The sequence below is a fragment of the Lutjanus erythropterus genome, chromosome 21 (genome assembly GCF_056507025.1).
Source record: "Lutjanus erythropterus isolate fLutEry1 chromosome 21, fLutEry1.hap2, whole genome shotgun sequence".
In the NCBI taxonomy this organism is placed as follows: Eukaryota; Metazoa; Chordata; class Actinopteri; order Lutjaniformes; family Lutjanidae; genus Lutjanus; species Lutjanus erythropterus.
The window spans coordinates 26,864,837-26,891,161 of record NC_139337.1 but is presented as its reverse complement, the minus strand read 5'-3'; the positions used below and the strand labels follow the sequence as shown (position 1 = coordinate 26,891,161).

The following is a 26,325-nucleotide window of genomic DNA, read 5'->3' as shown; positions in this document are numbered from 1 at the left end:
AATGTGATACACATTCATCTTATTAGGAGGAAACTTCCTTCACAGATAAAATAAATGACAGCCAAACATTTTAAAGGAATAGTTTGACATGTTGGAAAATCCATATTTTTTGCCCACATTTAAACGAGAAGATTGATACCACTCTCATTTCTGTGCAGCAACTGCTAGCAGCTTTTTAGCTTAGCACAGGACTGGAAACAGGAGGAAACAGCTATCCTGGCTCTATCCAAAGTTGGGTTGCATATTCTAAGCACTTTCAGTCATTGGTAACATTAACAAGCAACTAATTGACTGTACATTATTAAAGATACCAAACAATACTAGATGCATTTTTTTCCTGTCAGTCAAAGTCTTCTTTCCACAGTGACATATCGCATATTCCGTGATGGCATTACATAGTCTATGAAACATATGAAGACATAAAGGCCTGCTTATTAAGTAGATATACTTGAATATCAAATAACATACTCATGAGCATACTCATAAAAATAATCCGTTATATTGCAGATCATTTGGAGATTGCACTTATTAGAATTTCAATATTTTAATTAGCTCAAGTAATTTTAGGACAGAATAGTATCAGTCAGTAAATGACAAAAATAATATTAATAATAACAATAATTATCCTTTGCCCTGCCAAAATAGAGTCAGTCAGTGTGTATGTTTGGATCTAGAGTCTAATTCTGCAGATCATTTCTGAAAGAAAACCCCACCTACAGTGTGTTGCTCACAGTGTTGTTGTTGAATGCACAGCAGCTAGCTTGTCTTGTAATTTACATTTTCTTTCAGCCTGACTCATTGATGAACAAAGTGATTTCCTGAATTTCCCAGAAAAACTATAAACATCATTAGAGACATCATCAGTTTCACTTGTCCCTTTTTTCCACCAAAAGAAATGCAGATTACACTTTGTACAAATCAAAGGAAAACTTTGCAATGTCAGTTTCCTAAACCCATCACCAGAGAAATGTTGTATAGATTTACCATTTAAACAGAGTGGGGTCAGGTTGGCACACATCAGAGATCAGCAGGTCGCTGTCAACCCAGGTCAGGTTCAACTTCAACAGTTCACGAGCAGACAAACCAGGAGGACCACAAACCACTGCAGACACACAGACAGCATCATCAGTAATATATGTGCACATTAGCTATTTTTATGTGAGAGGCTTTGATTTGGAAAAAAACATCAAACTGCAGACTAACCCATGCGTGTAAGCGGCCTCTCGTTTGTAATGTCGCTGCTGCTGTCAATGAGTTGCTGCACTATTTTATTCAGGGAGCAACTATCGACAGGTCCAGACATCTCCAGCACCACCATGCAGCTGCTCAAACTGGAGATCAGCAGCAAAGAGGTCAATGATTTTCAGTGTCAAATTTCTTTAATATACATCTTTGTACTTCCTCTTTCCCAGGAATTTTAAAGAAATTCATTAATACCTTTTTTCAGCATGATTTGTTTGATACACTATTTTTAAGTGCACATTATAGACAACAGAAAAAAAAAACATATACCTCTGGTTTGTCCCATGACATTCCAGATGAGCGCCCTGGATAAAGAGAGAAATGAAGAAAGCATGATTAAAAGAGTTCAATGCATTTTTTTTATTTTATTTTAAGTGGTTTTGGGTAGTAAGATAGCAGTAAGATTTACCCGATAGTGCTTTAAAGTCTTTGAATCTTGGCACGTTGACCTGAAAACAAAGGAATTGTCCACATGTGTGAATCATCACCATCGTAACCTTTTCATATTCAGTATTTCAGTAACTTCCACATCATTTTATTTAACAGAAGAATGAAAATTCAACCGGTGGACAAATTATATTCTTTTTCTTATTTACTTATTGCAGCTAAAACACAGAATTCAACCATTAATACACTATACTAGCAAGCTCATAATAAACTTAAACATGCTCTGTTTCTCCTACCTACTTTTGATGAAACTATGCCTACTACCGTATTACGAAAGCCTAAATGACTCAAACTTTTCACTCTTATTCTTTCAATATTCAGACATTTAATTAGCCCACTCAACAACCATGATTAGAAAATAGCCAGTTAGCTAACTAATTCCTATCTCATGTGTGGTCTTCCACCTTAATGTAGAAAAAATAGGTTGGAAAAACAACAGACATGTATGAACTGTCAGTGATTCAAAGTAGATAGAGACTTACCCTGACGTTGTGTTGCATGTGTGGGCTGCAATTCTTGACAACTGTCAAATAAGGTTAGAAAGTCAGCACATAACATTTATACAATATAAAGTGTAGTTAATAGTTACTGTGCTGCACATACCAGTTTTTTTAGGCCGTCAACCGTAAAAGATAGTCTTATAACATTGATTCTTATGGCAAAAAACTGACCTGAAGAGAAAAAAGAGCAAAGTAAAAGTTGTCAGTGGCAGCTTAGGACATAATTTACAAAACACTGAGTATCAGTAAGTATCTTCAAATAATCTGAACTATCCCTTTAATCTTCTCATTTAGGAAAGCCATCATATTTCCCAAAATACTGAGGTACAGTTTGAATAATGTCCCATATCTTGAAAGTACACACTTAATTTTCACATTTAGCGGCTGCGCGTTGACAGATATGTGAACACATGTATATACACAAATAATTTTAGCTTGACGTTGCAGTGCAAACGTTTGCAGACAGTCAGAAAGACTTTTCTTACTTGCAGAATTACAGAAAGCAGTGCAGTCACAAAAGCGAGGTGCTTCTCCTGAACACAGGCACAGACAAACATGGTTACAGCAGCAGAAGCAGCAACAGTGAATTTTGGTGGATATAATTATGTGCGTCTCTGTTTCTGGTACTCACTGCTGCAGGACTCTGTGTTAGTCTGTGGTGCCGGGGAGGAGTTGGGCTCAATGACGGAGCTGGAGGATAAACACTGATAAGATACAGAGTAAACACATGTACAGACGTGCTCAGTGAGTGTATACAGAAAAAGTATTGCTCACCATGTCAGCGTGGTGGGTTTGTTTGCCCGACAGATATCATCCAGGGAAGATGTGGATGTGCACCTCACAAACCTGCCACTGGAGGGCAGCCCATCCTCACAAAGATCTCGACCTGATGTGGGCAAAATCAGCATGAGTAAGCTAATTATACTGTGTGTGTGTGTGTGTGTGTGTGTGTGTGTGTGTGTGTGTGTGTGTGTTCTTTTTTGGGGGATTTTACATCTTGAGAGTGAGGATATTTCTGGAATGTGAGGACACTCTGGCCTTTCGTAACCTGTTGTTATGAGTCACGGTTCAGGGCAAGGCGATGAATTATATTACGGAAGGCCCTCGCAAGTAAAGAAGCAGAAACGTGCTGGTGTGTTTTTATGCAAGGGCCAGATTTTTTAGACAGTGAGGACATTATTGAGATTTAAGTTAAGGTTGCACACACACAAACACACAGTTGGACTAAGACTAAAAGTAAAGTACTGATTCTACCTTTTTACTCAAGTAAAAGTGAAAGAGTACAGGCTCGTCATTTACATTGTTTTACTCTTGTTGTATCTTGTTTGTTTTCTTCTAGTTATATTGTTTTTAGTTCTTCTTGTTACATCTTATTATTATCGTCTTTTATGTAATTTTTTGTCTTGTTGCTTCTTCCATGCCATTTTCATCTTGTTATGTCTCATACATCATTTTGGATTTATTACATCTCGTTATGTCCTTTTGGTCTTGTTATGTCTTTACATAATTTTGGTCTTGTTATGTCTTGTTATGTTATTTTCATCTTTTTACATGGTTTTTGTCAAATTTTGTCCATTATGTCATTTTCACCTTGTTACACCAATTACGCTGGCAATATATGTGTATGCATATAATATTTATGGGAGTGTATGTGTCCACATACATGTATGGATGCATCACTAGAAGTATTTATGCACATTATATCTATGTGCATTTGTTTCTCTATCTGTGTGCAAATGTTCATGTGCAGGAGTGCAGACAGTACTTTCTGTTTTTGTTTCAGGCACTGTTCCACCTTTTCATGTGACCCACCAGATGTGTGTGTTTTTCTGTTGGTGTTTTGCATGTATACACAGATACATCTGTTTTTGTGTATTCGTGTGCTGACCTCACAGCACGAGAGAATTTTGCATGTTTGCAAAATAGCACAGGTATTTTGTGTATACTTGTATAACTGTGTGACAGATCATGGAAATACAGTCACATGATCCAAATGTAAACTACTTTATTCACTTACAAAATGGCCTCAACTGAAATCGATTGATTTTTCAATACACAAACTGACACTCGACTCATTTTAAAAATATTTTTCTGATGTTGTTTAAGGTTTCTATGCTGTGGGGTTATAGGTGTGCCATAAAAAGAATCAGAGTCTATAATTATTTATATATATGACTGTTTAGTTGTGATTTATAGGCTCATAAACGTCTTTTAACAGCAGTGTGTTTTTGTGTATCTGGAGGATGACGAGGAAGGCACATGCTCACCGACTCTCTCCACCTCTCCTATGATAGTCGCTTGTATTTGTATTTCGTCTCCAGCTTGCTGCAGTGCAGAGACTCCAGTACGCTGCAGTTCACACACTGAGACAGCGTGGCTGAGCTGCAACAGCACATCGCAGGTTGTGTTTCTGAAAACAAAGTATTTACACCACAGTGAGGAGATGCAGTCTGATGCGTATGCAGCAGTGAGGCTTGGGGAGTAACAGATTACATGTAACTGGATTACATAATAAGCATACAAATAAAGGTAACTGTATTTCATTACAGGTAAAGAAAAAATATGTAATCAGATCACAGATTTCTCCAGTAAAATGGGGATTATAAGACACATTACAATTTAAAATAAAGAATGATATAGAACCATGCACAACTCTGGTCTGCAGTGAAACCAGCTTAACTAGCAGTCAGTTCATTATCATGACCTCAAGTAAAAAAAAATCTTTCCTCTGTGGAAATTACAACATTATTTTGTCACAGTACAGTGACACTTCTGCCTCTAGCTGTAAAAATCATCTAAGAACCCAACATCTAATTTAAAGAAACATTTACAGGTTAGATCAACTCCTAATGTTAGATACATAGAACAGCCACTAACTTTACCTACACAGAACAACTCCTAACATTATCTGCACAAAACAAACGCTAACACTATCTATACAAACCAGCTACACAAAATACCCACTGACGTGCTGTTACCTTATGTTGTTTTTGTGCTTGCAGATCACTTGCACTAACTGTAAAGAGGAGAGAGAGGTTGCAGTCATTTGCTGCCTTAAAGGAGCAATTTTATTCTGGAAAGTGAAGCCTGTTTCTGGGACACACTGACCTGAAGTTGTCTGTCACCCTGACAGAAATCTATAGAGCCTGTTACTCCCTGCACTGTTTTATTGCTGTCACCGTGGCAACCAAACGCATTTGACACCTGAGTGACAGATGGAGAGACAGAGGCAGACAGATGCTGATACTGAGCAGGAGATGATGAGAGCTAAACACATACAGTTTAAATATTAGGACAGCGACAGATGTTTTTGGTTGGGTTTCCATCACTTTGGACTAGAAATGAAACAATGACCAAGGTCAGAGTCGTGAATTTCAGCTTTAATTTGCAGATGTTTTCATCCACACCAGGTGGACAAGTCAGGACATAGTGTAAAATGTAAATAAAAACAGAATGCAATAATTTGGTGCAACAAGTCTACACCTAAAAACATCTGTTTGGAACTTTCCAGTTTAATTGGTAATAGGATAACTTACTATACTTACTTTACTCACTTTATTTACTATACTTAATTTACTTACTTTACTTACTTTTCTTACTATACTTCCCATTCTTACTATACTTACTTTACTTACTTGACTTGCTTTACTTGTTATACTTGCTTTATTTATTTTACTTACTTTACTTACTATACTTGCTTTACTTACTATACTTACTTTACTTACTATACTTGCTTTACTTACTATACTTACTTTACTTACTATACTTGCTTTACTTACTATACTTACTTTACTTACTACACTTACTTTACTTACTATACTTACTTTACTTGCTTTACTTACTTTACTTACTATATTTGCTTTAATTACTTTACTTACTATACTTGCTTTACTTACTATACTTACTTTACTTACTATACTTACTATACTTACTATATTTGCTTTACTTACTTTACTTACTATACTTACTTTACTTAAAATACTTGCTTTACTTACTATACTTACTTTACTTAGTACACTTACTTTCTTGACTTACTATACTTATTTAACATACAAACTTACCTTACTTACTAACTTGTAAGTGAATATTTTATGTTGTACAGTATTAGTATTCTTACTTCAGAAAAGGATTGGAGTACTTCCCCCACCACTGATGATTTCTTTATATATTAGCTCATTCTAAACAGAAATACCTTAAACCCAGTGGTATTTAAAGCTGACAGTCAGCAGTTACAGCCTCAAACCCATTGTTTCATATTTAAAAGCGAAGTACTCAAGTACAGAGAAATGTGTTTCTGTCGAACTTCTGAGTGAGTGAAATACACATACATGCACATACTAATATGATTGACAGAATTAATACTGGAACCCGAGAAGGAAGGACAGACTGAAAAAGGTCAGTAAGGGAACATTGTTGACACATTGCCCAGGTGTATAATTTCAAAGTGTTATGCAGCAATGAACGGCTCCCAGTCGCAATCAAAATTAATTTCAGGTGCATCACAGGGTTGGAATGTGCTGCTCCTTCAAACTAATCTTGTTCCTGAAAGACTTGTTTGTGACAGGGGTGACATTTAAAACTATTAAAGGTATGATACGATGAAGGGCTAGAAACAAATTTTCATTCTTACCAAGTTGTGGACATCTGCTTCGGTCTTACTGGCCCCTGTGGTCTCCACACGCATGGACATCCAAAAGTAAGCAGCTGCAGAAGAAAACGAAGTTGTGAGCCCACAGATGGACTGAAATGAAACAATCTGATCGGACAAAAGGTGGATATTTCTTACTTTCATTGGAACAGAGTTGGCTGATGTCACAGTTTACCATTTGGGACCCTAGAAGAACAGAGGAAACAGAATTTTTTCAAGAAAAACATTAATTAGTAACATTATTATATATAGTCTCTAATTATATTCCCACACAAATATGCACTAAATGTGTTTTGTGTCAACTGAATGTGTGATGAAAGTGTAAAGGCAAAGTTTCTGGTAGTCAGTTTTCCCACTTATTATTCTTATTATCATAAAATATTTTTGAAAATAACATTAAATTATATAAAAATTATACTGACCAATAAAATTGTTGTCTTAACGGACAAAAATTATGGACAAAGTTAGAAAAAATAGGCCCAATTAAAATCATCCTATTTATTCACATTATAAGGGTATCATATCCCAAAGAAATGATGGACAAAGCTATAAAAAAGTAGGGACAATTTGAAAATATCACATCCTTAAAAAAAAAAAAATAAAAATAAGTATTAATATTAATTGGTAGCAAGGGTCAATTGCTATTACTGCTACTGATTAAATATTCAAAGGGCTTTTCTTATCATTTGTTCTCTCTAATTCACACACATGCAGGCATATACAAATCCACATACAGTATGCACCTCAGACAAATACACACAACACACATGCAAGTGTGTAAGTCACATGAATACACACTAATTTTAACGTTTTTCTTACCGGGTGCCCGACGTCTCAACCGTCTGCGGTCTACAAGACACATGAAAACATGCAGCATTCAACATCCAGCATGCTCTAACAACATGCACAACTACACAACATGCACAAGCAGTGTTAGACATAAAGACACCACTGAAGTCAGTTCATAAGTGTAATGTTCTGCATGCACTACTGATTATTGCTTCACACCCACAGTGAACATTATTATGATTATAAGAATGAAAAAAGACGAATTTCCGAGTTAGACTTGTGAGAGAAGAGGCTGCAGGGATCTCTGTAGTAACAGACGGGATAAGACGCATGCTCAAAGATTTCTACATGACAAATATAATCAAACATGCACAATTAAATACTGTAAGCTGGGTTGCACCAACAAGGATTGATTTTTAAACTTACAAATTATCTTAAAAATAAGAAAGATCCTATTTAGACTAGATTTTACTTCAAACCTAGATTAATTTTAATTCTGTTGTACCAAAATGTTAAACTCTAATTTAAACCATGATCCAATATTAACTTTAAACTTACACCTTAGGAGGTTTAATTTTATTTAAAACAAAGAGTCCTACAACAATGAAATATATGGAATTATATAAAAACAAATTAATTAAACATATACATAAAAATAGAGGAATTTATAGGAAAAAACAAATGTGAAAAAATGTGAAAATAAATTAAAATGCTTATTTACTATTTTATATTTTTCTGTCTTCATATTTATCGATTTATTCTTTTGGAGAACAAAAAATAATCATTATTAATTGGCAGCAAGGGTCAATTGCTAGAACCTTTAACATGAAATAACAGAGCTACAATAATGAAATTATGTAAAAACAAAAAAGGAAATTTATATAAATAAAAATAGAGGCACTTATATGAAAATAAATAAATGAACAAATAAGTGTGAAAATAAATGAAAATGCTTATTTACTCTTTTATGTATTTTGTTATCATTTTGTTTTTCATGGCACCCCTAAGACTCCACAGGGAAACAGTCCTCAGCATCTCAAATAGCACATACTGTACATAATAAGTATTATGGTCTGTATTTGGGACAAAGCTCCTCCTGTCAGCTTCTCTCACCTGTGACCTGTGACATCTGGTTGCTCAGGTGAGGTTCAGGTGTTGTTATGACAGGACTTGAGGTAGATCTAATTGAAGGCGCTCCTGGAAAAAGAAAGAAGGAAGAAGGATGTCAAGTGATCAAGAGGAGGAAGTAGCATAGTTTTTTTTTAATATAATTATAGCTATTATTTAATTTGTTATTAATGCCCTGAATGTTGCTTACCACGTGGGGAAAACCGGCCATATCCAGCTGTTAGAGCTGAAAAACAGTAAATGCAAATAAGTCTGGTGTTCTTTTACTTTCAGACCTATTTATCTCTCTCTGTTATATTCACTTTCTGTACAGTTGTGTAACATTTTCCACACTCAAAAATCATTCAAGATGCCATAATAGTTAAATAAAGGTTAATTTACAAATGAATAAACACTTAAAAAGTGGGTAATAAAACTATTAAATTCTCTTTGTATGTACTTCTATCTGTCCCCTCTTTTGTATGGCAAGCCCTTTAAACATTTAATCAGTAGAAATGACTTGTTAATAAGGACAATTATTCTGAGAAATATATTTTAAAAGATCAAACTTTTGGCTGTAAACCTTAACAGGCCAACCTCCTAGTCATTTAATTTTTTATTAAATGTGGATGTCAGCTCCATCAGATGGAAAATCTGAGTTGACGTCTTACAGAGTTGGCAGAATGTAATTTTTTTTTTTCCATTTCACAGCAAAGTCGTAGTGAGTAGCCTGTTTATGTCCCCATAAACATAGTAAAAGCTGCCAGTCGTCTGTGTTGCACGATGCAAAGGGAGACCAAGAGACTCTGTGCTGCTGCCAGAGAAGTGCTGACTAAGATTACAGCATGCATGGGAATAAATAACAAGTAAATAGATTTATGTATTTCTCACTTTGCCCCTGATGATCTGAATAAAAGGGTCAATTGCTATTACTGCTACAAATTAAATGTTAAAAGGGCTTTCCATGTCATTTGTCTTCTCTAATTCACACACATGCAGGCAAATACAAATACACATATTGTATGCACTGAGACACATATTCACAACATACATGTAAGTGTGTAAGTCACATGAATACACACCATTTGTAAAGTATCTCATACCACGTATCCAACGTCTCAACCTTCTACGGCCTACAAGACACGTGAAAACATGCAGCATTCAACATCCAACATGCTTTAACAACATGCACAACTACTGTGTTAGAAATAAAAGTAACGTTCTGCATGCAGTGTTATTACTTCACACCCAACAGAAAGTTTGTGTCAAATTATAGCAGTACTTAAGTTTCTCTGCAGCTCTTGACCACCATGACAAACAGTCTGATGAGTGTTATTTGAAAAAGACAAATTTCAGAGTTGCATTTGTGAGAGAAGAGCCTGAAGAGATCACTAGCAATACAGGATAACATGCATGATCAGGTTGATGCTCTCTATGACAAGTTTTAAACATGAACGTCTATGTTTAGGCTAGAATTGAAGTGTTTTAGGTTGGGTTGCACCAACAAGGATTCAATTATGTTGCACCAAACTTTAAAACTATCTTGAAATCAAGAAAGATGTCCTCATGGCTAACTGAGCTAACTAACATTTTTGCTTTGTAGCAAACAATGTAACTTTGTTTCACTTTTCAGTTAGCTCATAAACAATGCAACTTTTTTTTTTTTTACTTTAGATAGATAGCAAACAATTTAAAATTTTGTAAACTCTTTAGCTAGCTAGAAAACAAGTATTTTTTTCTTATGGCCAGCTCATAAACAATGCAGCATTTTATATTTTTACTTTTTAGCCAGCTAACAAACAGTACCATTTTGTTATTTTTTCTGCTAGCTAGCAATAATGTAACATTTTAAGGAATACCACCAGGAAGTTGATGGTTTTCTTCCTCTTTTATACTTACTAGCTAGGTGAGAGAAGTTTTTAATTGCACATCAGAGCTCCGCTTAATTTTAAATCTATATTTACACATTTAAACATAATGCTGCTAAACTTTGATTAGAACTAATCTCACATTAAATTAATTTTTGTTGGCGCAACCCAGTTTTACACTTATGAATTCTGTTAGAAATGCAATTAATAATTAGTAAGGAAGGTCATTCATGCATCATCAAGACCCCAAATCCCTTCATTTATCCAAATTAAAACGCAGATTTGGATAAATTTAATAAAGACAAGCTTATTTATGGCTGTCTCACCACACAGAAGGTAAGGGTCTCTCCGTATGGCCTTGGGACTGGTCACGCCCCAATACCGAGCATTCCAGCCAATCACGGTGCCGTCCTCGCAGAGGCCGTGGTCACTCAGGTCCGCCCACACGCGGAACAGGTACAGTTCCACTTGTCCGAGGACGGCTCCCGGGGGTTGGTCTCTGGGCCGGCAGCCCAGCCACAAGGAGCCGGAGGGGGGGATGGCCTGAGCGATGACCGTCCTCTGTGCCACCACCCTCCCATCAACCTGAAACATTTCAACATTAAACAGATAAACATAATTCTAATTCTGTTGAAGTTGTAATTGCTGGGCCTACACTAAATTGACCTTTTCTAAGTCCCGCCCCTTTCTGCTCTGTGCCCCAATAACAATTGAGCTAGCTTGATACCTCCGTCAACTTTCTTCTTCCCTGTTTCCGGTACTCAGATATTGAAATTGAACATGGTTACAAGATACATAAACAACAATTCACAACTTAAGTTAGCTAATGTTAGCAAAATGCTAGCTAACGAACCAGCTAATCTACATCACTTGTTAACTGGCTATAATTTTCCTGTCTTTTTTACAGGAACAAAGAAAGTTGACCGAGGTACCAAGCTTGGTCATTATTGGAGCGCTGAACAAAAAGGGGCGGGACTTAATAAGGGTCAATTTGCTCTCACTCATTGAGGAATAATTCTGTTTTATTACAACTTTTCCCTACTTTAGTTTATTGATAAGATGGGAAAGTGGTGAAAAATCATTTGAGAGGGCAAGAAAACACTGCACTCAGACGATACACATTTGAAAGGTTTTTCATTTTCTAGTCAATGACCTACAACCCCTGCCATTTTACCTCCAAATAAACATAATTTGACTTCATCGTTAGCTTGTTTACAACCTGATTGTCTGTGTTTCTTGCCCTCTAAGGTGATGTTAACATATCCACAGAAATCAGAAATACTTTTGGTGCATACAAAGTTAGAATAACTGATGTTACAAAAATAACACCAAAGTCGTAATAAACTGAAGGTATCCTTTAAGTTGTTGTGATTAGCTTTGCTAGCATGAAGCTCAAATTGTACAGGGCCACCCCCTTTATTACTATAATTGCAATTAAGAAAAAAAGAGACACTTTCCTTAGTAATATACTATACACAGATATTTTTCATGCATACTTATGTCCTGGGGATGGAAAAGGCACAAATTCGGAGGAACGATCCAAAGAATATACATTTGGTCTAAGTAAGTCTAAGTAAATTAGCATTAGCATTTTCTTAGAACAGTGAGGTAGTAAGTTTTACTGTTTTACTGGCAGGTGCTCTTCTGTGTAGGTCAAATGTCTACTCAGCTTAACTGCACAAACGTGAGCTTGTTTTAACTGTTTGGTTACCAGTACATTGTTTTTTCTTTCATTCCAAACTCCACCCACAACGGGAGCTATTTTTGCCAGATAAACTTGTTGAGCTGTATAAACAATCTATTTTTGCAAACACTGCTGTCTTTGTTTTGTGTAGACCTTGTGGCATACACATGAGTGCATTCTGTCTATTGTCTAGCCTACTTTAAGGATCTCATTACAAACTCCAGCACTTGGCAAACTAATGCACAGAGGTGGCAAAAGTACAAACATTTTGTTCTCAAGTTGAAGTTCACATACTAAAAAAAGACTGATAAAAGTGAAAGCACTGATTCAACTTCTTTATTAAAGTAAAAAGAAAAGGTTTAGGCACTGAAATGTACACAAAGTACACAAGTAAAGAGATGTCTTATTATGTCTTTTATGTTGTTTTCATCTGTTGACTTTTTATGCTTTTTTCATCTAATTACATCATTTTACGTTGTTTTTGTCATGTTACGTCTTTTATGATGTTTTCGTCTAGTTCTTTTTTTGTCGTTTTCTTTTTGTTTCATTTTTATGTTGTTGTTTTTTTTTTGTCTTTTTAAGTTGTTTTTGTCTTCTCACATCTTTTAACTTTGTTTTCATCTTGTTACAATGTTCATTCCGTTATCTGTTTTTATGTTGTTTTTGTCTTTTATGTCATTTTTGGTGTTTTGACTTTTTACATCACTTTCATCTTGTTACATTGTTTCCCTCTTGGATTAAAACTTAAGTAGCAAGCCTGTTCTGAAAATATAAGGAGTGGAAAGCACAGATATCTGTGTTAAACTGCAGGGGTAAAAGTGAAAAGTTGTCAAAAAAAGAAATGCTCAAGTAAAGCACAGACACCTGGGAAATCTACCTAAGTACAGTAACAAAGTATTTCTGCTTAGTTACTTCTCATATCTGCTTCTACACTGTAAATACAAAGTACTACCTGCAGGCTAAAGGAGTTGCGCAGTACATCTCTCCTCAGACACACCCTGTGCCAGTGTGCAGGGGACAGCCGGATAGGAAATCTGTGTCGGACCCTCAGCAGCCACCCGTACAGCGCCTCCTCGTCTCCCTCCAGACCCAGCTCAGGTCTGGGTGCGTGGACGGAGCTGTAAGAGAAGGCCACCCAGGCTCCGGGGACGACCACGCGGATGTCGACACACACAGTCATCTGAAAGAGCAGCGGCATGGCGGCCCTGTCCTGCAGGGTCCAGTAGTCCTCACAGCCATTTAATACTGCCTTAGTGTCTCCCAGGAAGCTACACTGAGCTGGAATGGGTGAAAGAAAAGGCAGATTAAAAGTTTAATGGCCGCACAGAGATGAACTAGAAGCAGAAAATGCCTATTTACGCATCCAGCACATATACAGACATATTAGCTTTCATTTGTTGTCATGTTTCTAGCTACCTGGTGAATTTAAGTCCAATATTCACTCCCTTTTTGCTCTGTTTTGGTCTCCACCAACTCCTGAGGGATATATCTGGTTCTCAGCTAAATGTTCCAGCATTTTAGCTCAATACTGCTATGCTATGTGAGGTACAGCCTCACAGGCAGCTAGTTGTAGGCATTAGCCTTTTATATTATCACATTGATTACTGTTTTTGTGGTTGTTAAATTTAGTCAGCAGTTTTTCAACAAGATAAACATGCTAACTAATAACAAGACAAATGTTAAGAACCACCAAAGTGTGCTATTTCAAGCTAAAGGCCACTTCATTTGCAGAAGAAAAATCCCATTTCCCTGAATTATAATCAATATTTAAAACTCTGTATCTTCTCCTCTTCCTCTTGTGACTCACTGCTTCTCTTCTTGTCTGTAAATGTGAATCACTAATTACCTTCGGGTGGAGCTGCTGCCAGCAGCAAAAGCCAGATGACTAGAAGGAAAGGATGTGTCCATCTCCACCGCCGCTCAAAACGAAGGCCATGCATCCTCCTGGAAAAATAACGTGACATAAATACACAAAACTTTAACATCCTCTACTCTTTTTCATTTTTGATAGAGGCCTATTTGCCTCATTCATGTCTGTGCCAAATACGTAAATTTAAATAAATTTTATTTCAAGGGTTGTAAGTGAGAACAAACACAAAATCCGCCTGTTTGCCAGCTTCCTCTTCCCATATTTCTGTAATCATCTTCCCTTTTCGTGCAGACCGCGTTCCCTTGGCGTGCATGTGATCACAGTGTATCATTGTTTCAGTGGTGGGATTACACACAAATTCTGCTTTCCACCTGGTAAACCAAAACGATCTAATACTATCTGCGGCTTTGTCCACACTGAGGGACTGACTGCAGGGCAGGGGTGGTCACAATAGATCGGGTTACACCTCACTGCATTCACACCTTCATAAATTACAGGTTATTGTTGCGTGTGCTTTTAAAATTTAGACAAGAGCTACAGTGCCTCACACCACACAAGTACTTTGTAACATAACAACTCAAAAAAAGCAAACTCAAAGCAGAACAAGGCTAACTCCTGTATTCTCTATTTGCTGTCAAGCAGGGGCGGATCTAGAGGGGTTGCATGGGGTGGCAGCTGCCAACACTAAAAGATGACTTACCACCCCAGCTGCCACCATAATTTTGGACTGTTGCAGTTCAAAATACATACATTTAAAATGTGTGGCTGATGGAAAATTCACTGAAACTCTGAAGTCTGAGTGCAAGTGAATGCAGCAAGAAATTATGCTCTTATGCAAGGGTCTGCAACTGTCACTATTTAAAAAAGAGCCTTTGAAAAAAGCTTTTGAATTCTCTATTTTCCTTTGAGACTTCTCTCGTTTTTGGATTTGGCATCCATAGCCAGCCCAGACTCAAGAATAGCCACCGGCGAAATTTAGAGGAAAAAGTGCCGAGCCTCAGACATGTCAAAAAGACAGTATATTTGAAAAAAGAAAGTATATTTGGAAAAATGTTTGCAGATTTGGAAATAAAATAATTAACTGATTTCTAATGGCACCTTTAGGTTACTATTACTATTCAATGCTTCACTCGTGTGCCACAATAACGTAATATTTTAGAGCAACTGAAAAAAACAGCCAAAAGAAAATCAGGGATGCAGTCTTTGTCAGTTACGCCACAAAGGTCTGGAACACACTGTTTTGTTCTTTTTCAGTTTTCTTTAGTTGCTACGTTGTGTTTTTTATGTATTATATTTTCTCAATATGTTACCTGTTGCTGCATGTGTTTTTAATATATAGCACATGGAGTTTACCTGCAGTGATACGTGCCGTTTAAATAAAAACTATTAGCAATCTAGAGTTTGATTTTGCAAACAAACAAACAAAAGAAATAGTCCTTTATTCTCTTGTATACTTTCTTGTAAGTATTATCTTGTCCTTCATTTGTGCTGCATATGTAACACGAGTCACTCAGTGACGCTTTATGAGATGCTTTCACTATTTGTTCAAACATGATGTTCCTTTAGCCTTTGTAAAGTCCTATTTTTAACCTCCACCTCAGCCCTGCAAATTAATACTAATTATCACATGTGCGTATGTAGACACAAATGTTATGTCTGTGGATTATACTGTATTACAGGGAGTGCCACCAATTAAGCAGCGCCTGATTTAAAAAATGTTGATCTACAGGCTTTGTCAGCTGGAGTATGTGGCTCTAATGCCATGGGGTCAGATTATATAAACAGATACGACCCAATCACTGTTTGTTTGTTTGTTTGTTTTTGTGAGTTTATCACAATGTTGATCTGTATCATTCTTTCACTCTGCCACTGTGTTACTTTGTTCCCACACTTTATCTGATCCACAGTTATCTGAAAGTTTTGATAAACTGTTCACTCAGACCCATGAGGGACTAAATTATTAATTCACGATATAATGTCTGTTCTCTGGTTAAAACAAGTTTGATTGTGATTTAAAAATTCAAATCGTATGGCACTGTTTAAGAAAATCCAAAACCACATGATCATATGTGTAAAACCATTTTTGCATCTGTCTGTTCCTGTCTGTGATTATCATATTGTGTTACGTCAGAAAAAGAAACAGTACCTGCCGGAGCCTGGAGGCTACACAGAAACCATACTGTTATTGTCATTCCCAAACTCAAGTTCCCACAGTCAGACTCGCTGTCTTTGAACTCAGAACAGTGTCGAGACATTTTGAGAATTTCTTTCTTTGTTTTTCCTGATTCTTTTCTTTTTTGTCGGGGACATGAGTGACTTTGCCTACAAGCTTTGAAACATGAGATCCTGCAGATAAACAGCAATGGAGGAAGTATTCAGATCCTTCACAGAAGTACTAATACCACGATGCAAAAAACACACCACTTAAAGTCCTGCATTCAAAATCTTATTTATGTAAAAGTATCCAAGTATTATCAGTTAAATTTACTAAAAGTGAAAAGTAAAAGTACCTGTCAGTGTTTTACTGGTATAAATGCTGTTGATATATCACTGTTGCATTAAGATAAGATAAGATAAGATAAGATAAGATAAGATAAGATAAGATAAGATAATCCTTCATTTGTGCCACAACAGGGACAATTGCAATGAATACGTTGCATGTTGCAAGTTGAATTTTACTGTTGTAGATGTTTAAGATTGAGCTTGTTTTAACTACTTTATATGCTGTTGGGTAGTTTAATCTACAGCAATGCATCATGGTCTATAACATCACACGTTGTTAGCGTCTTGTACTGTCCTGTTGTCATCGCTGTAATGATGCATTTTGCAGCTAATCCAAGAGGGTTTTTAAATAGGTTATTAAAAGAAATACTATGCAGGATTTTCCTTAAAAAAAATAGGTTTAGACTCATACAAAAAGAATCTCTGTCAATCTTCACTTGTGGCCTGTGTCTGTATCTGCAGACACCAAACCCTCTGTCTGTATTTCCTCATTACTTTGCTGCTCTCTGAACGCTTTGCCAACTCAAAATGTAAAGTGTGTATCTGATGCCCAGGGAATGAGACTCAACAATCAACTATCTTTCCGGTGCCTTTACAAACAACTTACATTACTTCATAATGGGAAGAGGAAGCACCGCCTGGCTCGGGCGACTCTGATGAAGACTTTGATCCTTCGCTTGAGGAATACATTTATAGTGCCTTAGGTTTTTTCCCCATGGTTGCCTGCATAAAGTTACATCAAACAAGACTTCCTGAACTTTGTTTTGAACTGATAATACTTTTACTCTCCTTTTAAGAAGTAGTAAGACAAGTTGAGGTCGTTTTGTAATGATTCAAAACAAATAAGCGATTCTTCAGTCACACTGACAGACATTCATAACGTCAGTTAATTTCACTTTATCCTTCATTACAGTTTGGTGTGTTTTCATTATTGTGCACTGTAAAACAAAACGTTGAGAAAGCTCATAATTTCAAGATGACTGTCCTCAGAAAATTGTTATGTGAAGACAGTTTTCTCAACTTTTTGTGTGAAAACAGCCATGAAGTTTATTTGTCATATGTTTTCCTCAAGAGCTATAAAAAAGAGGGTTCTCTGGAGATTTTAAACTCTCAAACAGTGCATGCTGGGAAGTAAGCTAATATTTGATCATATTTCTTTAGAAGCTTAATTGAACTGTATACAGTACATGAATTCAACTCAACACTTCAAGTCAAACGAGTCCATTTTAATACGAACAAGTGTTCTGAAAGTAATCCTCTTCCTGAAAACAAAAACCCACTGCCACAAAAACACACACTCTGGAGGTGGAGTTCAGTGACTGCCTGTCTTACTCCCTGCCATTAACATATTTATAAATTTAACCCCTTTATAGAAGAATTAATGCGAAATGGGCAAACTATAGACCAGAACATCCCTGAGTATGTCACCTTTGTTTCCTTAATCTCTGATTGTCATTCTATAATTTATTGCAGTAAATATATTACATTTCTCCTTTAACTTGAACTTTTTTTACACTGTTCCACAGAATTTTAGTAATATCAGCAATTATCAAGTTTTCTTTTTCAGTCCACAGTTGGAGATTTCTTACCTGATGCTTTTCAAAAGCATCTGCAGAGTCTGTGCAGGTTTAAAAGTGAGTGTGGGTCTTTGTGAGTCCTACGGAGGAGGACTTGTCTTCTTCACACTGGTCACACAGTTCACGTGTCTCTCCATCATCCCCGTATTATCGTGTATCCATCAATCACAAGTTCAAAACACTGCCGCCGATGAAGTCTCCCTCTCTCTGTGTGTCTCTCTGGTGTGTTGGCTCCTCTCCTCTGTCCTCAGCTGCTCTTCCTCGCTCCTCCAGAATCCACCTGTCTCTCACACACGAGCATCGTCTGTCCGCTCAGGTGCCCGAGAGACACTGTGTGTGTGCGTGAGTGTGTCGAGGTGTGTTCAGGAAATCACAAATTCTGATATGTAACGTGAGGTCTGCCTGCGGGAGACGAATAATGACACACCCCCACAGAGGAGCAGGAGGAGGAGGAGGAGGAGGAGGAAGAGGAGGAGGAGCAGAGACAGACAGGAGGTACAGATAATAAACAATCACATCTATCCAGCTACAAAAGGTTAAAGGTGCTAACTAAAATACAAAGGGTTCTTAGCTTGTCCCCATAGGAGTTCATTTTAGAACCTTTATAAATGCTTCACTTAGAAGCCTTTCTGAGAGTTCTACCTAGAACCCAACATAAAGGGTTATACCTAGAACCATCTGTGAAAGGTTTCACCCAGAACCCACCTAATGGTGTAATGGTTTCACCCAGAATGCTGTCCGGGGGTTCTATGCAGAACCTTTCCTCCCTCTTAATGTGCTGACAGAACATTTTTTAAATTACTAGTATCATCTAGAAACCACACAGGGGGTTCTACCAAGAACTCAAAGAGCCTTATCTAGAACTTACTCAGAGGGTTCTACTGAGAACACTTTTTTCTTCCAGTGGTTTTTTTCTAGAAACTACTCAGACGGTTCTACCAAGGACACTTTGATACTCCAATTTTAAATTCCCTTTTGTATTTCAAGAGAGAGAGAGAACCCCTTTATATAACAAGAGTTTTATCTAGAGCCCACTCGGGGGGTTCTACCAAGAACCCTTTTTATTATGGTACAAAGAACCCTTGACGAAAGACTTCATCACAGAGCTCAACAATCCTTGTCCAAACTCTTGTCCAAAAGTCCAAAAAGTGTGCTTTGGATTACAAAGAACCCTTGATGAATCCTTTCTCCAAAAAAAGGTTCTTCACAAGCAAATGGTTCTGGGTAGAACCTCAGCCTCTGAAGAAGAACCCTTATCTGAGTGATGAATCTATCTGCTGTATCTCTGTGTTTTTGTGTCTCAGTGTGACTGGAGGGCAGCAGCTGCTCTTACAGGATGCAGGACCAGACAGTTCCTGGACAGAGTATTAGGCTTTATCTGGTGTGTGCGCGTGTGAGTGTGTGTGCAGGTGCATGTGTGTGCATGCATGAGTGTGTATGTGTCCGGAGACAAGAATGCGAGATGCAGCAAATTGCAAAAACAGGCAAAAATTACACGGTCGGCTCAAGTATGAAATGGATTCAGGCTGACAAACCGGTCAAACATCTTCCCTCTCTGTCTTACACACACGCACACACACACACTGGTGGCGTGGCTGCGAGGATGAGGAAAGGCATCTGACGTCAGACGTAAAATGAATCCAAACAAGACAAGAGCAGCCTCGGGGCGAGACAAATCTCAGTGTGTCTTTACTTGTCTCTACTGTGTGTGTGTGTGCATGAGGAGGCATGTAGATAATTAAGTAGTTGACACCGACCACAAGGGGGCAATAAAGTCTACAGAGCGAGTTTTCCACTGGAGATCAAGTGTCAGCCTTTGTTCATTTTTACTGAGGGATAACGAAACTGTATCAGATCAGTGGAGCAGAGCAGGACTGCAGCACGTTATTGCTCTTCTTCTTCTTCAGTGACGCAGCACTTTTGGGCGAGTTAGTTGTCAGTGTGTGCGTGTGTGTGTGTGTGTGTGTGTGTGTGTGTGTGTGTGTGTGTGTGTGTGTGTGTGTGAGCGTGTGAGCACAGTTCAAGCTCAAGAAGTGAATCAAAATCCCACTGGCAACCCCTTCTCTCTTCTCTTCTCTTCTCTTCTCTTCTCTTCTCTTCTCTTCTCTTCTCTTCTCTTCTCTTCTCTTCTCTGCAGGGGGACAGACAGAGACAACAAATTATTCAAACTGAAAACTCATCACAGCGTTTTCTACTCTTGAAGGAGCATCAGGGACGTCTTGTGTGACTGTATTATTGGGTTTTGAATGTGTGTTGTTGTGATGTGAAGACAATATGCCCTCATACCTGTATCTAGGAGTAGCATTAGCAGTCCTGTGCAGAAAGGTCACATCTTGGGTACATTAAGTCTCAGAGTGTCTTGCCAAAATCTCCCTGAGTGAGTGTTCTCCCGACCTGTTTTTGGACCAAACAGTTCTGGGGACTCCTTTAGAACTCCCCTGGGAACCTCATACTTTTGGGTATAAAAATAAACCTTTGGCTTTATTTTCTGTTTGCATTTGCACCACAGGGGGCTAGTTTTGCAAACCCGCCCGCACCCGCAATGCTGAGAACCAGCGCTGACCCATTACCCGCAATTATCTCTGAGTCAAATCTGCATCATCCAGGAATTATGAATGAGCCCCACAACCTGACCTGCACCTGTGATTACTGTGAATACAAAGTTGCAAAATTAACTATAAAATACAAAAAGAAAATACCCAAATACCCCCTTTGCTGCGGCAGGTGTTTGGTACAGTCCAGGGCCCAGGTGTAGACATTTAACAGCTTTTAGACTCAAAATTGCTGTACAATTACAGAGATTAGGATCAGAGATCAGTATAAAAATATTTTAGCGTGTGGAGGCAGTGGGAAGGGCAGAAGAAGAGACGGACTAATTAAACTAATCGAGAACAAAAGGACATTGAAAAGGACTGAAGGAGGCTGTAATGCAATGTGAAGGACTGCAGCTGCCATAAAAGAAGAAAAGAGCAAATATTTGTTATGTTCAAGAATTCCCAGTAGTGTGTTTACCAAAAGGAAAGAAAACTATATCAATGTAATTTAAGGATGGAAAAAATAGTGTTCAATACAATATTAACCTGTTGACTGCCAGTAGAACTTTCTTTCTTTTGAGTTTATTAAACTGTGGAGGGGAAAAGGGTCTCTAAAACAAACATATGAAAAAACCTTAAATTTTATTTATTACTGTATTGAGTTTGCTGAAAATCAATGTGTTTTTATACTTAAAATGTATTTATTTCTGTTAACTTATTACAGAGACTGGAAATTCTGAGTTGCAATTACTGAAAATATTGAAGTTGACTTAATCAATCATTTTAATTTAACTTTAATCAAGAGTGCATGTAACACTTTTGGATAACCTCAGACTTTTGAGCTTATGAACTCAACAAAATTGTGACAGCTAAAGTACTGCTAACTTATTTGGTTTTTACAGTGTAATGCTGTCAGAGAATATTCACTATTTTGCTGTGGAAATAAAAGTTTAATTGATGGGGGAAAAATGCATTTGATATTGTTTGGCATTTGCAAAATCTTTCTGTTTTGGTAATTGATCATTCATCTTACAAACAATCGATCTAGCTTACAATTTTCAACCTTAGTTTATACCTTAATGAGTGGAAAAGCTACAATGGAAGTGGAAATAAAATGTTTGTGAGACACTGTGAGACAGTTCATTACTTTGGTTTATGAACAAAAATCTGCAAAACTAACTAACAACTGTAATTTGTGAAAATTAGCCAACATTAACATGCTTAACATGGTATAAGCATCTTAAAAAGACCTCAGCTTCCCAATTCACCTCAGTCCTACAATCAATGACCTTAGTTACTGATGTTGGTTTCTTTATTTTTCTCCACAATTTCTCACTATACACCTTCTGAATTTATTGGACATTAAAGTAAATCGAAGCCCATTATTTTACATCTCACGTCAAACTCCACAGCTCCTACATTGATCCGCTTTACTTGTGAATCTAAACAGTGATGCAGTTAAAGCAGCCATAAACTGCCTTTGGATTGAAAGCATGATTGATTTGACCACAAGCGACCGAGTGTGTGAGGTGTCTGTGGTTACTGGTCAGCCTGCTGTATCCTGAGCACCTACTGTGAGAGCTCATTCTTTAGTGTAAACCAATGGGCTATTAGTTAAGGAAAAAAAGGGCTGATTTTGATTTCGAGGGGAGAAAGGTTGGATAGTTTGCACTGCAGGCTCTGTTCATGCCTGGCTTTAACATGCGTCTTGGGAGATTCGATCACAAGTGCACAGCTCTAGGTACAGGTGTTGGGTTAATGCACCCAAGAGACATTGAGATCACTCAGACCACATTCAGAGGTGGTCTGGGCTGTGTATGGCCATACTTTTAGCAGTGTGTGCAAATGAGTCTTGGGCCACAATGAATTACTGCCTCTACAACATTCTCAGTGTTAGTGGTACTTATGCAAAATGGATCCTCATGGATTGGGTACATGACATCCTCCAGCTGCTCTGCCTCAAGTCCCTGTGATTTACGGAGTTTCCTGGTGGACGGACAGCTTTACTTGTTGCTAAAGTAACCGCTGACTGCTGCTAACAGTGGCTGCCATCAGCTAGTAAGATCAGTTAGTTAGCTGTGCAGCTTGAGGTCATATTTGTAGGAGCTTTGGACTGCAGAGAGGTGAGGGATTAAGGGGAGATTCTCCATGCATGCTTGGTGAACCTGTGCCAGAAACATCACTGCTTGTTTCTATAGGATTTTGTATGTGGCCATGCAAAGAATGCACTTTGGAGCCAACAAGAAGGTATTTGTTGTTGTAATATTTTAGGCAGACTCGTGGGCATTTTGTGGGTGTTTTGGTGTTTTTGTTGCTTTCATTTCCTGCTCAGTCTGTTTCTTGATATTTGTTGTGTGCAACAACAACAAAAAAGGAATGTAGGTAATGTTCTGAATGGTTGGTTTTGACCTTGCAACTTATTGAGCATTTGTAATAAAAAAAAAAAACTCTTCAACAAGGGTTTTTCTCATGTCTGTCTTAATGGGGGATCAAAAGAAAAAGAATTTTACATTTCATTTCGAATTAATTGTATTAGTTTCAGTTACCCTAACCCTAACCCTCAAATTATATTCCATGGAGGTACTTAGTTTGAGTTGGGTCTACATATATTTACTGGATGGAAATCTTGCCCAGTTGAGTTTTATTTTTATTATTTTGAGTGATATAAGATAATTAGCTGCAGGGATACCTGAGCAAACTAGCTAACAAGCAGGTACAGTTAGCAGTAGTTAGCTGCTACTTCAGCACTAAAAAACAAGTGATCTTTTTCTTAATAGATTAAGGTCAATGCAAACACCGAACAACAAATGAACATTAATGTAAAATACTAAATCAGACAGGATGAAGGAAGACACTAAATGGACAATAATGAACACCAACAAGGAAGAGGGTTGCCTACCAGGGAAGCTAAAAGACACACAATACACCCTTTCTTCAAGATGGGAGCTAACTGACCAAACCTTGCCTATGCTTGTATTACCCTAGCCACATGCTAGCACTGGACTAGCACACAGACTGGCAACTACCAAATGGTTCTGGCCCTGTCTTGCTTCTCTCTCCCTGCTTTTAAGCACCAGGTTTGATTAGACACTGATGAGAGGTGCTACCAGTTACTGCAGCTGCAAGGAGGGGGGAGGTGCAGCACCTGAACACAGACGGCACAGCGAGAAACACACACACTGTGGCACGCAACGGTGTTCATCAGGAAACTCTATAAATCACTGAGAGTTATGGCAGTGCAACTGGAGGATATCACAGGGAAATTTTTAATATTTTCTCCATACAATATAAAATGTTCCACCAAAATCAGTGAATAAAGAAAGCTGTGTTTTTGTACAGTTATCACTTAGGTTACGCACCCATTGTCTCTCCAACCTAATTCTTGTCTTATTTGTGGTCTGGATAGTAATTTCATCAAATTCATGGTAAAAACAACAGCACATTTTGTCTTTGCAAATGGAAACAATGTATGTCTTTATTTGCATTTTGAGTGGGAAAGTGTGTGGAGACATTTTTTAATGCCAGGTGTGGACTGACGTACTTGTACTGCCAGATTTAAACAGGGCAGAAGATGCGCTGTTTTTCCAGGATGTTCAAGTTTGCTAAATTTTCCATGGCCTAATTTACCTTTTCTACATGCACCAGAGCAGAGCCTCCCTTTGTATGGGGATTATATTTAGAAAGAACTGCATTCAGCCCTATAATTCATGTTTTACAAAAGATTATCCAGCTTGGGGGTCATGCATGCACTTTCGAGAAAACCGACTGGCAGTGCTCATGGGTGGGAAGCAGGTGAGGGATCACGGCCTCGTCTTACTGATGGTTGTAGCGGCTGCACAGAGCCGGAACAATACTTTCATTCAAGTGTCACAGAGGCGCATGGATTGACAATAGGAAGCACTCCCACACACACAGACCTTAAACCAGAGATGAATTCAGGCATAAAGAAAGCAGCACGCTCCCTTTCCTTCAGGGGGGAGAATCGTAGGAGGTTAAAAGAGAACAATACTTTCATTCAAACCGATTTACGGATCAGAGTAACAGAAGCAGAAACACTCGTTTGGGTGCTGACATCACTTCCTGATTACAGCTCCCATTATAATGGATGCTTTTAGCAGTTTTAAAGCTCTGAGTGATTTGTGAATAAAACTTTTATCTCTGTCTATAAAAAGATTTTAAAAATATTTTAAAAAATACATTATGTGGCAGTGTGGTGCATTTTTACAGTAAAGTGTTTTATATTGTTATGTTTCTCTCAGGAGAGGTTTGAGGATTTTTTCTGTGCTGTTTCTCCCATACAAAGAAAATTGCTCACAACATGATTTGTATATTATTGAGTAACTGGGTCATGATTTCTAGAAAGAGACACTGTTTTTGAATGTTTTAAATGCTCGATCACCATAATCCAACTTCATCTACTTGTACATGATATATGACTAATATCTCCAAAATATACAAATTATTCAATATATCTTAAACTTGGCAGCTCACACCAAAACAATCTAGATGGATAAATAGCACCGCTGGTCGGAGGAAAAATCTATATTTGATCTTGGGGTGAACTGTCCCTTTAATGTTGACTATTTAATCATTATGGTAAGGCTTACATTAGTTCAGTGTTTCTCAACTCTTGTCCTCAAGTACCCCTGCCCTGCACGTTTTAGATGTTTCCCTGCTCCAACACACCTGATTCAAATGATCAGGCTGTTATCAGGCTTCTGCAGAGGCTTGATGACGAGCTGATCATTTGAATCAGGTGTGTTGGAGCAGGGAAACATCTAAAACGTGCAGGGCAGGGGTGCTTGATGACCAGGGTTGAGAAACCCTGCTTTAGTTGTCCAAGAGGGGAGTTAGAAAACCTTTACTTGTTGCTAAAGTAACCACTGATGTAATTGCTGCTAACTGTGGCTGCTGTTAGCTAGTTAGCTTAGTTAGCAGCATGCAGTCCTATAAGTAAATTATTCTACCATGACTGGAATCTCAGAGGATTAATAAAGTTAATAAAGTATTATTTAACCTTTAAAGCTAATAGGGCCACCAGCTGCACAGCTAACTGAACTAACTAGCCAATGGCAGCTACAGTTTGCAGTTCTTTGTGGCTACTAAAGCAATAAGTAAAGCGATTTGTCCATCAGGAAAGTCAACATATATGTATAAATGAGAGGGCAGAACATGAAGTCTTGTGTGTTCGAAACAAGTCTGAATCAACTGTGACATCACCAGTTCACTGGTTTGTGGGCTACCACTTTGAAGCCTCGAGTTTGGTATTCTGTGGGTCACCATCTTGGTTTTTTTGCAGCCAGAGCAAGACCAGTACCAAATAGAGCATGTTGGGTGATGAAATGTGACTTGGCCCGTGCTTGGTTTTGGCTTGTCCATTTGGTGGAAGATAATGATGGCCTGCATGACCACAAAGTTTCTCCTCATTTTAGAGCTAAACAGTATTCTAAAATATATTTTGGAAAAATAGAAATAGGCAATTCAGTAACAGATCCAGATTTGATCAGTACTGTCTAGTTTGACAGGGAGGAAAAGGAGTCCAAAACTCACTTTCAAG

General features: G+C 37.8%; 1 protein-coding gene across 1 annotated transcript in view; it reads right to left on the bottom strand.

The window, feature by feature from the left end:
- adgrg2a (adhesion G protein-coupled receptor G2a) overlaps positions 1–18,266 on the bottom strand; it is a 34,739-nt gene extending 16,473 nt beyond the window's left edge. The window contains exons 1-19 of the mRNA XM_084710404.1: positions 18,247–18,266; positions 14,132–14,229; positions 13,238–13,563; positions 10,928–11,186; positions 8,740–8,823; positions 6,976–7,023; positions 6,820–6,893; positions 5,298–5,393; positions 5,168–5,205; positions 4,457–4,599; positions 2,964–3,075; positions 2,821–2,879; positions 2,675–2,722; positions 2,293–2,360; positions 2,172–2,212; positions 1,652–1,691; positions 1,507–1,547; positions 1,204–1,325; positions 985–1,102 (exon numbers count right to left, since the gene is read on the bottom strand). Of these exons, the coding sequence (XP_084566530.1) occupies positions 985–1,102; positions 1,204–1,325; positions 1,507–1,547; positions 1,652–1,691; positions 2,172–2,212; positions 2,293–2,360; positions 2,675–2,722; positions 2,821–2,879; positions 2,964–3,075; positions 4,457–4,599; positions 5,168–5,205; positions 5,298–5,393; positions 6,820–6,893; positions 6,976–7,023; positions 8,740–8,823; positions 10,928–11,186; positions 13,238–13,563; positions 14,132–14,229; positions 18,247–18,266 (1,835 nt within the window). The remainder of the gene's footprint in view (positions 1–984; positions 1,103–1,203; positions 1,326–1,506; positions 1,548–1,651; positions 1,692–2,171; positions 2,213–2,292; positions 2,361–2,674; positions 2,723–2,820; positions 2,880–2,963; positions 3,076–4,456; positions 4,600–5,167; positions 5,206–5,297; positions 5,394–6,819; positions 6,894–6,975; positions 7,024–8,739; positions 8,824–10,927; positions 11,187–13,237; positions 13,564–14,131; positions 14,230–18,246) is intronic.
- Positions 18,267–26,325: the final 8,059 nt, after the last annotated feature.